At 37.3% G+C, this 16,943-nt stretch overlaps 1 protein-coding gene across 1 annotated transcript in view; it reads right to left on the reverse strand.

The window, feature by feature from the left end:
• Window positions 1-2,556: 2,556 nt before the first annotated feature.
• The window catches only part of CPA3 (carboxypeptidase A3), a 30,062-nt gene continuing 15,675 nt past the window's right edge, over window positions 2,557-16,943 (reverse strand). The window contains 5 exon segments of the mRNA XM_067737202.1: window positions 2,557-2,744; window positions 14,413-14,443; window positions 14,445-14,498; window positions 16,176-16,339; window positions 16,342-16,377. Coding sequence (XP_067593303.1) covers window positions 2,557-2,744; window positions 14,413-14,443; window positions 14,445-14,498; window positions 16,176-16,339; window positions 16,342-16,377 — 473 coding nt within the window.

Consider the following 16,943-nt stretch of genomic DNA (forward strand, 5'->3'; position numbering starts at 1 on the left):
GAACCAATGCACGTTCTCTTTTAGAAAAACTCCCATTTACATTTTGTATGTTAAAGGTAAAAGGTTAGAAGTTCTCTGTCTTTGATCTTTTCCCATGTCCACAAAAGCCCAACATTTGAAATGACCAAAATAACTTAAACACTTTGTGAGAACAAGTTGGTAGAACCTGAGAATAGAGAGAACTTGAGTATTTTCAGTGATTTCTTGCACGTTTCTCTGGGAATTACTTGTTTGTTTTTTCATCTAAAGAAAATGAGGCATAAATGTTTGTTTCAAATGAGAAAGGGAAACTCTTGTCAATAAGCCTAATGTTTACTTAGGCAGTGAGCACTTATGTAGTTATAGAACGTATCCAATGTGTAGGGTATGGGGAGGGTACTTCTGATGTGACATTTTAAAATCAGTTTGGAGTCATAATACCCATTGGAAACTCAAATTTATTTGCATTGCTAAAAATAATCAGTAAGATGTTTCATTTTCTCATATAATGGAGGTCTGTGTCTCAGCTACTAGGTCATGGCCATAAAAATTTTCAAAATATGCAGCAATGTTTCTTGAGTGAATTTGGTGGTATGAAAACTAGAAGAGGAATGATGACTTAGAAGATTTTTTTTGTGAGACATTGTCAAGAATATTTTAAGAGACAGCACTACTTGTAACTTGGGCACCAAGTCATTTTACTGATAAATGAGAAATATGACAAGGGAAGAATCAAGCACTGACTACTTAAACTTTTCCATAAATAAAATGAAGCTTTATAGTTTTTAAATTTTAATATAGTGATAGATATTTTTCTTCACATGTTTATTTTCACAATTCATATGAAGTCAAGCGAAATACCCTGAGATGTCATGCAAAAGGTATTCAGTTAAGATAAGGAATGATCTTGTTAGGATTTTTGATTTTTAGTCACTCAACTGCTTTCTCTCTCTTAATAAAAGAAATATTAAGGTACATAAAGGCTCAAATAAAATGGTGAGTAGAACTTCTGTGTCTTTTATAAACTAGGTGAGCACTGGATGATATTCAATAATTGGGATTATCTCTTTTACCTCTGCCACCTAAAGCCCTAATGGAATTAGAAATATTTATGTAAATGTTAAGATTACAGTTTCTTTCAGTCCTTTATCAGTTGAGTAAGTGTGAATGAGTGTATAATTCCCATATGGCACGTTTAATGGAACACATTTGCGTTCCTGGGTTCGGAGCCAATTTTAAATGCTAAATATTTAGGTATAGATATTATATTTTTTATAAGGGACAGTTTCACCTCATAATCAGAGTTTTATGTTTTACTTTCTTGCCATTGTCGCCTTTCCCTCCTCCACCTGTAAAGCACTTTTGTTAGTTTATATTGGTTTGCCCTAGACAGCTCTGCACGGGGAACTTTTACCTGCCTTGTAACTATCAGAAATACCATCACCTCGTAGATTTGATGGCACTCTTTCTTTTATGGGCCCTTAAAGGAGTCGTGAGGAATGTCTCAGATTATTTGTTAACCTGGTTTCTCAGGATCTTCTAAGATCCTCAAAAATTTTATCCAGATTGTTCCGAGAAGTAAGTTTATAGGAAGTCAAGGAACTCTCTACTTGTCCCTCAAATTCTGGTCAGGCATCTGTGTTCTGGATTTTTACAGTGTAGATGCCACTGTTGTCACATGATGCAATATTGAAGAATAAAGTTAGGGAAAAGGTATTTTATAACACTATCTTAAGCGATACTATTATAGACAGTATAAAGGTAATAAGTTACTCCAATTGCCCTTGGTCGACATGACTTTCTCTTTTCCTTTTCAACTTTATTTCCAGGCTTTTTGTCTATCCATTATTAGGCAGGGCTCACAGCTGACCAGATGTGTTTTGGCAGGTAATTTCCTCCGATTATGGCAGTTTAAACTATTTTGAATTTTATGTACATTATGTTGATGAGAACTGGATTGGTTGTTTAAGGCACTGAGATTCATCTCTAAATAAACCACTTTATTTCCTGCTAGAACATCCTTTTGCTAGTGTGAAGATATAAACATTATCAACTTGTATTAAAAAAAATATGTAGGCAAAATATGTTTTGAAAAATTGAAGGTGTTCTTTCTTATTAACAGAATGCATAAGAAGCATTAATGCATGATTATTAATGCTAATAGAGGAATGTAGAGAACATAATTTATAAAAAACAGAAGGTGCACTTTGGAATATGTTTTATTTTTATTATATTGGCACATGAAATGATGAAGCCACATGGTGAAAGTCTGGTTCTGGAGAAAGTGAAGGTTCTCATTTCCTTCCCGTGACCCACTGTATATCACCTTTCAAAATACTCAAAATAATACTTTGTGCTGGGTTCTAACTTAACTTGGTTAAACTTTCACCTAAGGCTATTTGTTAAGATACTGTTGAGAGTAAATAAAAGCAAAAAGAAATAACATAGGACTTAAGTGAACAAGAGAGGACCTATTCAGGTGATGTGGGAACCACATTTAGGGATAAGCAAAGATTGACTTTCTAGTGAAAGGCACGGGAAGAATTAACTGGCTTATTCCAAACAGAAGGCAGTTCTTTAGGAAGTATGCTTGAGGATATACTTGACAATAAATTCGACAGCTAGCATGGTCTCTTTACAAGTTGACTTTATCTGAGATTCTGGAAGGAGAAAACTAAATTTGCCTTTGTCTCGGAGCTCAAAGGCAAATGTGTGTTTGATGCCCAGGTTGTAAGCCCAGTCTAAAGAAGAACCTGATGTCGGGTCTGTAAAACATAAGCAATAAATATTTAATTAGAAACAAATGTTAATGTTTTTCTTGAAATGGAAATTCACTGGGGTAAAATTAGCAATAAAAATAATTTCATGTACAGTTAATTGCAGTAATGAATGGGAGTAGTGGTCTGCATAGTATAGTGTCAAGTAAAAAATAATCATGGCTTTGGAATCCATCACACGTTTTAAATATGTGCTGCATTTTCAAAATTACATTTTGCTTGGATCATTTTGAGTCTAAGTTGAGTTTGTCTTCTGGGTGCACATTGTTGTAGATGGAGGTGGTCTGAGCAAATGCAAGCAGTTGAGGAGACCACCTGAGAAGGGGTCACTGGCCACTGAAAACCCACCAAGGAAAACTACACAAACAAGCTATGCAAAGTTACATTCTTTCTAGTAGTTCAGGTCTCTTTCTATTCATGTTGCTAGGATAAACTATTTTATAGTTAAAAGACCAAGAAAGTTTAAATCAATTATTTTAAGGATATATTTAATCCCCTAATCCAACTTTTCCATGTCAACTTTTGTGAAATTTTACTAAGAATGTTATTTGTTAAAAAGACTGAGAATATAAACATCTAGAGGTTATATACATATAAGGTTTATACAACATGCCTTACATACAGTGTATGTAAATACTGTAAAAGCATTTATGTATATTTTGATCTACATAATTGAAAAACTAATTTTTTTGTACATAAAATTACTTATGTTTTAGGAAAAGTAATGAGTTTGATACAAACATTTTAGATTTGAAAGATAAAAATTCAAAGCTGTGATGAAGAAAGAGAGAAGGAATATTTTGGTAGAGAGAGACAGGGTTGGCTTTCAAATTATTCAACAAATATTTATTAAAACCTTTCATATGTGCAGTGCACTTTACTTGGCACTGTGGAGGGTGGGTGGTGCAAGGGTACAAAGATGAAGAAGATGCTACTGGTGTCTTTGGAACTTACAGCTGGGAGAGAAGTCAACTATGCAAATCAACAGAGATGGGGCAGAATATAAAAGTACCATAGGAAAGGTACAGTATCTTGTGAAGATTTAAAGGAAGAAAGCAATTATGCTTGGTGAAGAGGATGGCGTTCATGCTAAATACCTGCTCAGATACCACCTTCATGATGGAGGTTGTATTTGGGGAGAGCCTTGAAGAAAGGCTAGTATTTTTCCAGATGGAGATTGAAGAAAAGCATTCTGGCCAGTGAAATACAAGCATGGAAAGCATGGAGGCATTTTTAGGGACCAGTGAGATATAGTTGGACTGGAAAATGGGGCAGTAAGAGTTCGTGGGCAAAGCTCAGAAAACCTACTAAAAAAGGAAAGATGTTTTGTTTGGCAGCACAGGAGAGAGACCAGTTAGGAGGTATTGTGAAGTGAAAGCCTGAACTAGTGTAGAGTCACCACACCGGGGAGAGAATAGGTGGGACTCTATGTAAGAAACGTTGGAATGGAAGAGTCACAGAATTTGATGAAAATGATTGAGATTTCAATCTGGGTAGTTGGAAAAAATCCACATGTTACTAACAGAAACAGGAACTCAGAGAGAGTAGTGATGGGGAAAAGAAAGGGTAAAGGAAGGAAGAAAAAAGATGTTTAGCATCATTCAGGCAAGGGATGGGTGCTTCCTGCTAGGGATCTGGGGACTGGCGGCAGAACATTGCAGAGCTGTTTGGGCTGGAGCAGTCAGATGAGTACGGTCAGATGTCCAGCCTTGGCAAAATGGAAGAGTCATGTCCAGCCCTGGGATAGAAGGCGGGGGGACCCCATGGGTGGGGCTTGTGCAGGGTCCTTGAGGCAATAGTTGGTCTCTGTGTGCCTTTTCCCCTCAGTCCTGTGCACAGCACCTACCAAATACATAGTGTTTGGCGCAGAAGGATATGTGAAGCCTGGGTACTGCATTGAAACGTGAGTTTGGAGGTGGGGAGGCTGGTAAAAGCCAGGGGTCGCTGCCACCTTTCTCTGATTTACTACGCTGTGGAGGAAGTAGCCTGGGAAAATGGATTTGAAAATTATTGGCAGAAGCATCATAGGTGAAACTGCCTTGCACACATTCAGGATTATTATGTCTTCTCGGTGGATTGATCCTTTTATCATTAATGTTCCTGTTTGTTTCTGGTAAGTTTCTTTGTTCTGAAATTTACTTTATCTGATGTTTAATATAGCCACTCCTACTTTGATTAATATTTGCATGGTGTATCTTTTTCCCAGCCTTTCAGTTTCAACCTGTGTTATATATGAAGTGAGTTTCTTGTAGCCAGTGTATTGTTGAATCATATTTTTCTTAATCCACTCTGCCAATATCTGTCTTTTAATTAATATATTTAAGTAAATTATTGATATACCTTAAATCTGCCATCTTACTATTTGATTTTTGTTTGTTCCCTCTGTTTTTCATTCCTCCATTTCTCTTTTATTGCCTTATTGTTGGTTACATGAACATTTTTAGGATTCCATTTTGATTTATTTATAATAATGTTTTTGAGTATATCAGTTTGTTTAGTTTTCTTAGTGGTTGCTCTATGTATTACAATATACATACATGACTTATCACAATCTACTGGTATCAGTGTTTTATCATGTCAAGTAAGATATAGAGATCTTACTTGCATTTAGATTTTTTTCCCCTTCCCACTTTTTTTTTTTTTTTTGCAGTACGCGAGCCTCTCACTGCCGTGGCCGCTCCCGTTGCGGAGCACAGGCTCCGGATGCGCAGGCCCAGCGACCATGGCTCACGGGCCCAGCCGCTCCGCGGCATGTGGGATCTTCCAGGACTGGGCACGAACCCGTGTTCCCTGCATCGGCAGGCGGACTCTCAACCACTGCGCCACCAGGGAAGCCCCCCCTTCCCACTTTTAAAATACAGTTGTCTTGATTACTTCTCTACATATATTAAACATCACATCAGATGGAATTATACTTTTTGATTCAATCATCATGAGGAGAAAGATAGTCTATTTATCCTTCATTCATCCACCCATCCATTCATTATTCATTCATTCATTCCCTAATCTATTGTTTTTCCTTCCTTTCCAGAGTTTCAAGCCTCTGTTACCATTTCTTTCTTATTTGGAGAGCTTTCCTTATCCATCTTTAAAGGGTAGGTCTGTAGGTGACAGATTCTCTTAGTTTTCCTTTGTCTGAGAATATCTTTATTTCCTCTTCATTTCTGAAGGATATTTTTTGCTGAATATAGAATTAATGATTGATAGTTCTTTTAGCCCTTGAAAAATGTTATCCCTTCCTTTTGGCCTTCCACGTTTTCAAATGAGAAATCTGCTGTCATTTGAATTGTTTTGCCCCTTCTAGATTGTTTCTCTCTCATTGCTTTCAAGAGTTTTTACTTTGTCTTTAGTTTTCAGAACTTTAATTATGGTGTGGCTTGATGTGAGTTTCTTTGAACTTATTCTGTTTGTGGTTCACTTGGTTTCTTGAATATATTGGTTTATGTTTTTAGGAAATTTGGGAAATTTCAGTCTTTATTTCTTCAAATTTTTTTTCCAGCACTATTCTCTTTCTCCTCTCCTTCTGAGACTTTGATGATATGAATGTTTGATCATTTGTTATTATGCCACAGGTCCCTTAGGCTTTGTTTATATATTTTTTCAATTTGTTTTCTCTCTTCAGACTGGATAAGTTCTATCTTCAAGTTAACTGATTCTTCCCTCCATCATATTCATTCTGCTATTGGTCCTCTCCAGTGAGTTTTTAAAATTTAAGTTACTGTGTTTTTCAGTTCTATAATTTCCATTTGCTTCCTTTTGATACCTTGCATTTCTTTTTTTTTTTTTTTTTTTTTTGGCGGTACGCGGGCCTCTCACTGTTGTGGCCTCTCCCGTTGCGGAGCACAGGCTCCGGACGCGCAGTCTCAGCAGCCATGGCTCACGGGCCCAGCCGCTCTGCGGCATGTGGGATCCTCCCGGACCGGGGCATGAACCTGTGTCCTCTGCATCGGCAGGCGGACTCTCAACCACTGCGCCACCAGGGAAGCCCGATACCTTGCATTTCTTTGATGAGATTTTCTGTATTATCATTTGTTTCAAGCCTATCTGTAATTGCTTGTTGAAGCATTCTTATGATGACGATTTTAGAATTCTTGTCAGATAATTCCAACACCTAAATCATCTCAGTGTTGGCATCTGTCAGTGTCTTTTCTCATTCGAGCTGTGCCTTTCTTTACTTTTGGCATAAGTGATTTTTGATTATATCCTAGACACTTTGGCTATTATGTTAAACCTTAAATTTTAACGGAAGTCTACTTTAGCAGGCAGTCACCCTGTTCAGGTTTAGCATGCAGGCCCTGGTCTTCTTTAGTGACTTCTGGTTCCAGTGTCAATGTAGTTTTCAGAGCCTTTGCATTGCTGTTTTCGTCTAGTTGGTTCCCGTGGTGCTGCTGGGCTCCCACTGATCCCTGCAGGTAACTGCTGCATGGGTGAAAGGTGATTTCCTAGCTGGGCCACCCCGGCGCCTCTAGGTGGCAAATGCAGGCTCCAGCCTGTGAGGATAGAGAGTACTTCCCTGATGAGGAAAGCAGCAGAAGGAAGAGGAGGGGCCTGAAGAGACAACCTTGTGGAATATCTGCGTGATACCTATTTTTGGGAAAATATCTGCTTTTAGAGGCAGTCAGCAGAGACGAAGTGGAAAAGAAGGAGGAGGAGGCAAACCAGGTGAGTTTGGTGTCAAGGAAGCCAAGGGAATGGCAAGAAGAAGGTATATCAACAAGGGCCAATGTTGCAGGGAGTTTGTGGAGCATGTGAGCTGAGATAAATATTCTGGCTTCAGTGATCAAGAAGGCTGCCATTTTTAGCAAGAGTTGAGTTTAAGTTCATTAGTAAAAAAGAACATAAGAGGTCTGTAGCAATGGAGGTAGGATACATAGGAATTGTGTCTTGCATGATGGTTTGGAGTGTGCTAGACATTTCAATAAATGTGGCCAGTTTCTAGCTGTACCAGCCCTCCATTTGCAGTTAAGTAAACTGCTGTAATTTCAAAGAGTTAAAGAATATTGATATTTCATTTTGAAAAATTTACTTTATGAGAAATTTCTCATTAAGATTAATAGTGGTGATTGAGAATTTATGTAATTTGTGATTTTTCATAATTGTGTGATGTTATTGGGTATAATACATTTTCTTTTATGATACCACTTTCTGTATATTCGAAGCCTTAAATTTGCAAACAAAAACTATATTAAAACATAAAATAAATACAACATTGAAAGACTTTTACTTGTAAGAATATATTATTATACAACTTAATTTGTTGAACATGCTGCTTAGCCTTTTATTTATCTCCATCTATACCCACTAAAATATGTGTATATATTTATAGAATATAATAACAATCACTTGCTAAATACCAGGCACCCTTCTAAGTGCTTTATGTACGCTAACTCATTTCATTAATTCTTATCACAACCTTATGATTTAAGTACCGATTGCTGTTTTACAGAAGAGGAAATCTTGGCACAGAGAGATGAAGCAATTTACTCAAAGACAACATAGCTAGATGTGTAAAATAGATAGGTGACAAGGATATACTGTGTAGCACAGGGAATTGTAGCCATTATCTTATAATAACCTAAAATAAACTATAATCTGCAAAAATACCGAATCACTATGTTGTACACTTGAAACTAATATAATATTGTAAATCAACTACACATCAATTAAAAAAAAAAGATACATAACTAGTAAGTGGTTGAGTCAGGAATCAAACCCAAGCTGCATGTCTTCAGAGTTTGCGTGACTAACCATTGTACTGTACTACCTACCATATATGTCAATCTATAGTCCTCTCAATAAAAAGTCTTAATTGAGTTCTACAAGATAATTTTTTTTGTTGTTAACATTTTCTTAAAATGTTGACAATAAGAAAAAAATTTCCTACTCCTTTCAAGGTACATTAAGTGCAAGGAACTGACTGTAATACAGTCAAAACAGGTCAAGATAAAACCGAACTGAGCTAACACTCTTGTTTCATCCCAAAGAAATCCACGTAAAGTGACACTGGTGACTTAACTTCTATGTTTTTTAAAAAATATTATTGATAGGCATTGAACATAATAACATGCACTTTTATGTCAATAAGAGTGGAAATTCTATTTGGAGCAAGAGCTGAAGCTAGAGATGCATGGGCATGAACTGAAATATTTACTTTGCACTTCTCTTGCCCTTAGTATAATTTCAGCTTGAATGTCTTAGTGGATAGATAGTGGGTGTTGAGCTACAAATTCGGGGTCTTGATTTTCTCCTTTTCAAAATGTAGAGTAGTAAAGAGTATAGAAAACAGTACAGAGTTGAGAAACAAGAGCAGCTCTAGCGATTTTGATGTGTGGGGAAGGCAACAAGAAAGGCACTTTGAAATTAACTTTTTTTTTTTTACAGCTTTATTGGAGTATAATTGCTTTACAATGGTGTGTTAGTTTCTGCTTTATAACAAAGTGAATCAGTTATACATATACATATGTTCCCATATCTCTTCCCTCTTGCGTCTCCCTCCCTCCCACCCTCCCTATCCCACCCCTCCAGGTGGTCACAAAGCACCGAGCTGATATCACTGTGCTATGCGGCTGCTTCCCACTAGCTATCTGTTTTACGTTTGGTAGTGTATATATGTCCATGCCACTCTCTCACTTTGTCACAGCTTACCCTTCCCCCTCCCCATATCCTCAAGTCCATTCTCTAGTAGGTCTGTGTCTTTATTCCTGTCTTACCCCTAAGTTCTTCATGACATTTTCTTTTCTTAAATTCCATATATATGTGTTAGCATACGGTATTTGTCTTTCTCTTTCTGACTTACTTCACTCTGTATGACAGACTCTGGGTCTATTCACCTCATTACAAATAGTTCAATTTCATTTCTTTTTATGGCTGAGTAATATTCCATTGTATATACGTGCCACATCTTTTTTATCCATTCATCCGATGATGCACATTTAGGTTGTTTCCATTTCCTGGCTATTGTAAATAGAGCTGCAATAAATATTTTGGTACATGACTCTTTTTGAATTATGGTTTTCTCAGGGTGTATGCCCAGTAGTGGGATTGCTGGGTCATATGGTAGTTCTATTTGTAGTTTTTTAAGGAACCTCCATACTGTTCTCCATAGTGGCTGTACCAATTCACATTCCCACCAGCAGTGCAAGAGTGTTCCCTTTTCTCCACACCCTCTCCAGCATTTATCGTTTCTAGGTTTTTTGATGATGGCCATTCTGACCCGTGTGAGATGATACCTCATTGTAGTTTTGATTTACATTTCTCTAATGATTGATGATGTTGAGCATTCTTTCATGTGTTTGTTGGCAATCTGTATATCTTCTTTGGAGAAATGTCTATTTAGGTCTTCTGCCCATTTTTGGATTGGGTTCTTTGTTTTTTTGTTATTGAGCTGCATGAGCTGCTTGTAAATTTCGGAGATTAATCCTTTGTCAGTTGCTTCATTTGCAAATATTTTCTCCCATTCTGAGGGTTGTCTTTTGGTCTTGTTTATGGTTTCCTTTGCTGTGGCAAAGCTTTGAAGTTTCATTAGGTCCCATTTGTTTATTTTTGTTTTTATTTCCATTTCTCTAGGAGGTGGGTCAAAAAGGATCTTGCTGTGATTTATGTCATAGAGTGTTCTGCCTATGTTTTCCTCTAAGAGTTTGATAGTTTCTGGCCTTACATTTAGGTCTTTAGTCCATTTTGAGCTTATTTTTGTGTATGGTGTTAGGGAGTGATCTAATATCATACTTTTACATGTACCTGTCCAGTTTTCCCAGCACCACTTATTGAAGAGGCTGTCCTTTCTCCACTGTACATTCCTGCCTCCTTTATCAAAGATAAGGTGACCATATGTACGTGGGTTTATCTCTGGGCTTTCTATCCTGTTCCATTGATCTATCTTTCTGTTTTTGTGCCAGTACTATACTGTCTTGATTACTGTAGCTTTGTAGTATAGTCTGAAGTCAGGGAGCCTAATTCCTCCAGCTCCGTGACTCATAGATGGATGATATTAATGATACAAGCTACTTGATTCCTATCAATTCAGTGAACTATTCTTGCTAACTGGGAACTATCTTCAGTTATTTCTAAGATGGTAAAGGATTGGCTATGCTGTCAATATGCAAATATAAGTATTTCACAATCTTTCAATATCAATTTTTGTGCCATCTAAATATTGCTGCTTTGTGGCAAAATAGTTGGTATACAATTTGGCTCTGGTCTGGAATGCTGATTTTTGACCCTATTCTGCCCCTAAGTGATGAAATCTTTCTGTATCTCAATTTCATAGTCTGTAAATGAGGGATTTAGCTTATATCAGTGGTTCTCAACCCTCGTTTCATCTTAGAATCACTTTGACCACTTAAAAAAATTCAAGTGCCTGGGCCCCACCAGGGACTAATGGAATCTGAATCTCTGGGTATAAGACCTGATCATCTGCATATTTTAAAAGCTCCTCAGATAATGCTAATTGGAAGTCAGGCTTGAGAACCATGAATTAGATAATTTCCTAGGTTTCCTCCTGGTTTCAAGTTTTATGGTTTTAACTTATTTTTTATTTGGTTCAAAGTGCAAACATATTTTTCTGGAGGTCAGAGATCTCTCCACAATTTGGGTTTTAAAAATGCTCCCTCAGTCCTTTTCTTCTGTCTCCATCAAATCAAAGAGAGAAAAATACTGGTAAATGTTAGATGCGTCCCCCAAATCCTGGAACTTGTTAAATGACAATTAGGATATTGGAATGACTAAACTTTAATTGTGGGGTGCTCCTATTTTCTTTTCTTACCAAGTGCTTTGTTACTGCCTGCTTCTTGTGAATGTTTGATTAACATTTAATCAGGTGCTTTATTAAAGCAGTCACTCCTAAAAGTTTTGAACATCTATCAAGCTGCTGTAGCCCCATGTGGAAGAGACAATTCTTTCTAAATCTGAATTGCTTAAAAAAACTTATAATAAAACAAAATAAAATAAAATAAAAGAGTTAAAAATACTACTACACAGTTGTATAGAATAGTAATTCCTCTTTATCCTCCCATATTGAAAGTGACACATGATAGCATGGAACTATGTTATCTTTAATGATCTCCTGCTCCCAGTTAGAATGTAACTCTTTGAAAGTAGTCATTGTGTCTTCAGTCTTTTCACCTATCTCTCAAAGCTCCAAGTGCTGGGCTATTAGGTGGGTGCTCCATAAATTCTTGCTTATTAAATGATTGATTCAGTGCAAATGCATAGCTCTAATATGCTCATAATTTGCATATATATGCAAATATACATCATATATATACATGTGCGTGTGTGTGTGTGTGTGTGTGTGTGTGTGTGTGTGTATATATATATATATATATATATAGAAAGTGAGAGTAATAATCATTTGATGCCCTAGCTGCCATTTGCAAAGTTTTCTCCTGTTTGGAACCCTTTGTTCTTTGCTGCCAAGAAAATCTGTATGTTTTTCCTCCTTATGATGTAGGAATTCCTTTTACATCATATCTGGGTGGCTTATCTGGCCCTGCTATTTCTCAGTATCCACTAAGTAGGCCGCCATTTTAAACTGGTGTCCTAGTCTGTCCTTTGGTCCTTTACTTTGCTTACTTTTGTCCACTTATGTAGCTGGGTATATCATCTGTTTTGAAATCTTGTCATCCACTTGTATGTGGAATGAATCCCTGGCCTGGCTATGTTGCAGCAGATCTATCTGGATGCTGGTGATCGGCTGTGTCACTGTACTTTCTCTTCTGCCCTTTAAAGCACACAACTGGTTGATATGTGATTGCTGATGAATGTTCTCTGCGAATGGATTTTTTTTTTTTTTTTGCGGTACGCGGGCCTCTCACTGCTGTGGCCTCTCCCATTGCGGAGCACAGGCTCTGGGTGCGCAGGCTCAGCGGCCATGGCTCACAGGCCCAGCCGCTCCGCGGCATGTGGAATCTTCCCGCACTGGGGCACGAACCCGTGTCCCCTGCATCGGCAGGCGGACTCCCAACTACTGCACCACCAGGGAAGCCCACTTGTCTGTTTAAGTCATTTTTCTAATTCCACCAAAGGAACCTCCAGTAAATAGGCTCTAGAAGTTGTTTGTGATGACTAAAGCATTTTCAAATTCCATAGCAATTGTTGAGGGTGTAGACTTCTAGTTACAGTTTATTTTTTCAGCTTGGATTAGGGAAGTGGTTTATGAGGTATGGCCAGGTAGAGTTATTGAGTGGAATCCACAGATGCACCTATTTATTTTTTCAATCCACACATTCTAAAAGTATCGTGGAAATAATCAGTTGTATTTGGTGGTGGTGAGTTGTTCCATGAAATGTTTAAAAGTTAAACAGCAGTCTTCATGCTAAAAATGTTGGATATCTTGGCTCTAGAGAGTGATATAGGCTAAATCAAGTCTAATTTTGTTGTGGTTTCAATACACATTCACACCTTTTTGACAAGTCAGGACACCATTTTCTTTGGCCAAGTTTATGAGAATTAATTCTGTTATTGTTCCCTGCCCCATACTAGATATTGTATGATCTGAGAGGAGATCCGAAGTGTAATCCTTGCTTTTGAGGAATTAAATTTTGTTAGGAAGTTAAGGTTTTGTGAGCAGTTTCATTGGAATTTCCTGTAAAGTTTGGCACTAAGAATTTAAACTTGGAAACAGTTTGGAGAAAAGGCGAGTTTTACTAAAGAATTTCCAAACTAAGATCAGTGGGATCTGAGGAGAAATAGTCTCACTTCCCAGGGTCTGAATTAATGGTCTTTGGTGAAAACTAAATGAATTTATTTCTATTGCTTGAAAACAGAAATCCCTAGTTATTTAAGCTGCAAAAACCAAATGGGAAAGCAGTATGTGCAGTGGTCAAGATCACGGACTCGGTTTTGTTAAAACCTGGGATTGAATCCCAGTTAAGCTAGTTGCAAGTACCGCACACCTCATCGAACATTGTGAGGAGTAACTGAGATTGTGAAAATCAAGGGCTGAGCACAGTGCCTGACTTGTAAGAAATCTATGTCAATAATTAAAAAATGCAAAGACAAAGAAAGTTTAAAAATAGTGAAGATTAAGAAGTGGTGCTCAGACACTAAAGCAAAAGCAGCAGAACTAGGACCTTGTGACCTCCTTTCTTAATCCACCATGTAGATTTCGGTTGAACACAGTAGGAAGGGGCTGGTGAGAGGGACAGGAGACTGGCTTTACGCGAGCAGAGTGGCTGAAACTGTGGGCCTACTCGTTTTACCCCTAGGAGCTAGGGAAAAGACTGTGCTTGCATAGGGACAAGGCCAAGGAAGAAAGAGTCCAGTCAGAGTTAAATGGTTAAAAAAAAAAGAATTGACTCTGCCCCAGTTAATTCTTGTTAGTTCCTGTGAGGATAAAATGGTGGTGGTAGTGGTGGTAGAGAATAGGATGATGAAGGAATTAAACTGTAAATTTGTCTTGTTGTAGTAATTACTTCTGTCGACCTTGTAGCCTTGTAAAAGTTCAGTATAACTTGTTTCTAGAAAAATCTTATCCCCCCCAAAAGGGTGGAATCTGTCTCCTAGATTCACGTATAATTCAGAATCTTCTGTTAAAACCAAAGTTTAAATTAGCAGTTCCAAGATGTTTTAATCCTAACTTACAAATTGTATAACTTTCTTTAATGTCTTTAAAAGAGAATTAGGGGAAGTGACGCAATAAATAATAGGAAAAATGTACAAATGGTCGATGCTGTTGGACCACAGGTGTGGAGTGGGTTCATACTGAGTTGATAGGACATCAGTGCCAATCTTTGCAACTTTGGCCTGGAGAGAAAGGGAAGTAGGAGTGGGATAACTGGATACCATGTGAATGCTGTTAATTCACTGGAGATTAAAAAAAGTTGATTTTACTGGTTATTTGGCATTTGAAGATCAAAATAAAATAAATGAGTGAGAAATTTATTTTCAGTAAGATATACGTATTGTCATTGTGAGGCCTTCTAAATGTGAAATCAGTTATGTACAGTAATATCATAGCTCGTGTTTCTATCCTTTCTTCATACTCACTCTTCTTTCCTCTCTCCCTCCCTCCTTTTCTTCCTTATGACTTCTGACCTTCCTTCTAAAAAAACATATTCTTTCTTTTTCCTCTCAGATTTTTTTTTGGCTTCAGATATTTGTCTCTCTCAAAGTCAGTTTCTCCCATGTTCCTCCGTCCTCGGTCTTCATAGGTTCCGTACCACCATATGTCTTTCTCCACATATGATTTTAGTATGCCAAGGGAAGAAAGGTGCTTGACTCCTTTTTAAAGTACTTCTGTTTAAACTAGAGTTTTTCTTCTTGAGTGGCAGCTTATGACCTTTAATACACAATAGTGTTTTGTGCTATGGGAATGATTATTGGAATTCATTTTAATGGAATATAGTCACTAACATTTTTGTACTCTAGTGAAGATTTTGTTTAGTCTACATGTATAATGTATATAACCAAAAAGTAAGTTTTTTTCTTAATCAATTTCGTTGCTGTGTAAGAACACTTAACTTTACTCAGAATGCTTTGTTTTGTATATTTGTATTTTTTTAATCTATAATACCATTTTCCTAAGGGTAGATTGAATTGCATTGCTGTACCTTTGCATTAAATTAATAAAACTCATGGGTTCAGATTCTCAACTAGATAGATTAAATAAATGGCTCTTTGGGCCACATATTGCTTGTATATTTGTTGTATATAAACAGAAGGTTTTAATGACTGGTTCAAATCTTTGCTCCCACTCAGAATTGAATGCTGAAAACAATTGACTCAAGTCAGAAAGGCAATTGTAACCTCTAAAAAATTAAAAAAAATTTTGTGAGGCAGTATTTGAATCACAGCTTTTATTTTTTCTAGAGCAATTAAAAAATTTATCCCTCATACGCAGAATTTTTTTTTTTTAAAGCTAACATGATCAAATAGTTTTCACAGAAAGGAAAAGAATGCTTAGTGGATCATAGTTTTGGAGAGAGTATGTTTTTAGTGCAGAAGCTTCACAATCATTCAAAATTTCTTTCCTTGGTTAATAAAAGAATGTAATTTCTAAGTTGATCAGGAGAATAAAAATACAATTGCTCTCCTTAAATCTGGTGTCTCGGTGACAGGAATAGCAGATGTTTTTGCTATTGTCTTAGGCTTTTGCTGTGTATGGTTTTATGTTATGACCCATGGTAAATATTTAACTAGGCAACATCTGTGTAGTAATGGAATTCTACTCTGGTAGCCTAGACCTTTCTTCGTACTGGCTTTATCTTAGAATCATATCAAAAGATTCTATTACCTATGTACTTTTATCACATGAAAAAATTAACCTAAGGTTATGGTTTTAACTCTAAGGTAGACTTCATTAGTTCTCTTCTTTGGTATTCAAATGTGAAATTTTTTCAAGATAACCCAAGTTGTTAATGATGAACAGACTGAAAGTCAATGGTGGTGTCAGTGCATAAACCACAGGCTTTTCCTACATACCAGTTCCTCGTGGTTAGGTGGCAGTTCTGATGTATATCCGTAGGGAAACAATAGCATCTGGGAGTAGGAATGGAAGGTAAGGTAAGCCTTGATTGATTTTCGGTGGCTTCGAATGAAGTCAGTGACAGCTTTGGTATCTTTCTCAGACTCTGGTGCAGGGCCCCATAGATCTCCCGACATGGGTCCTTGGTGTGAGGGAAAGCTGCAGAGGACATGGAGGGATGAGATCAGAATCCGCTCCCCATCAGTACAGCCCTTACTTCGTTTGACAGGGATTCACAAAATGTTTTTAACATTTTAGTCTCCCAGGTTTACAGGGCTGCCTCAGTGTCCCTGCAGACTAACTCTGTACGCATAACTCAAGAGTATAACAGAGTTAGCCCACTTGAATATTCTTATTCTTAGCCTTGTTTATTTTCCCTCCGTTTCCCAGGGTCACAGGAATAACGCATCAGAAGCAGCCCAGGGCCTGGAGTCAGTTCCAATTCAGCCTCAGCTCTAACTCATTGGAGACTGCTGTACGTTACCTTCCCTGAGCCTGAGTTTCTTTAACCTGTTTCAGTAGGCAGCTTTCACTTAGGGATACGTGCTATTATCATATTCATTATGGCAGAATAGAATTAGATGCTGAGGTGGTATTTTCAACAAAGTTAGATGAAGAAGAAATTTATGAATTGGGATAGTGGCAATTTCTCTTTGAATGTATGTAATGATAAAGTAATAGTTGTGTAGCAGCTGCAGCATCATCTGATGTAGCAGGCCTCTGCT

This window comes from Pseudorca crassidens, chromosome 5 (assembly GCF_039906515.1).
Source record: "Pseudorca crassidens isolate mPseCra1 chromosome 5, mPseCra1.hap1, whole genome shotgun sequence".
Lineage (NCBI taxonomy): Eukaryota > Metazoa > Chordata > Mammalia > Artiodactyla > Delphinidae > Pseudorca > Pseudorca crassidens.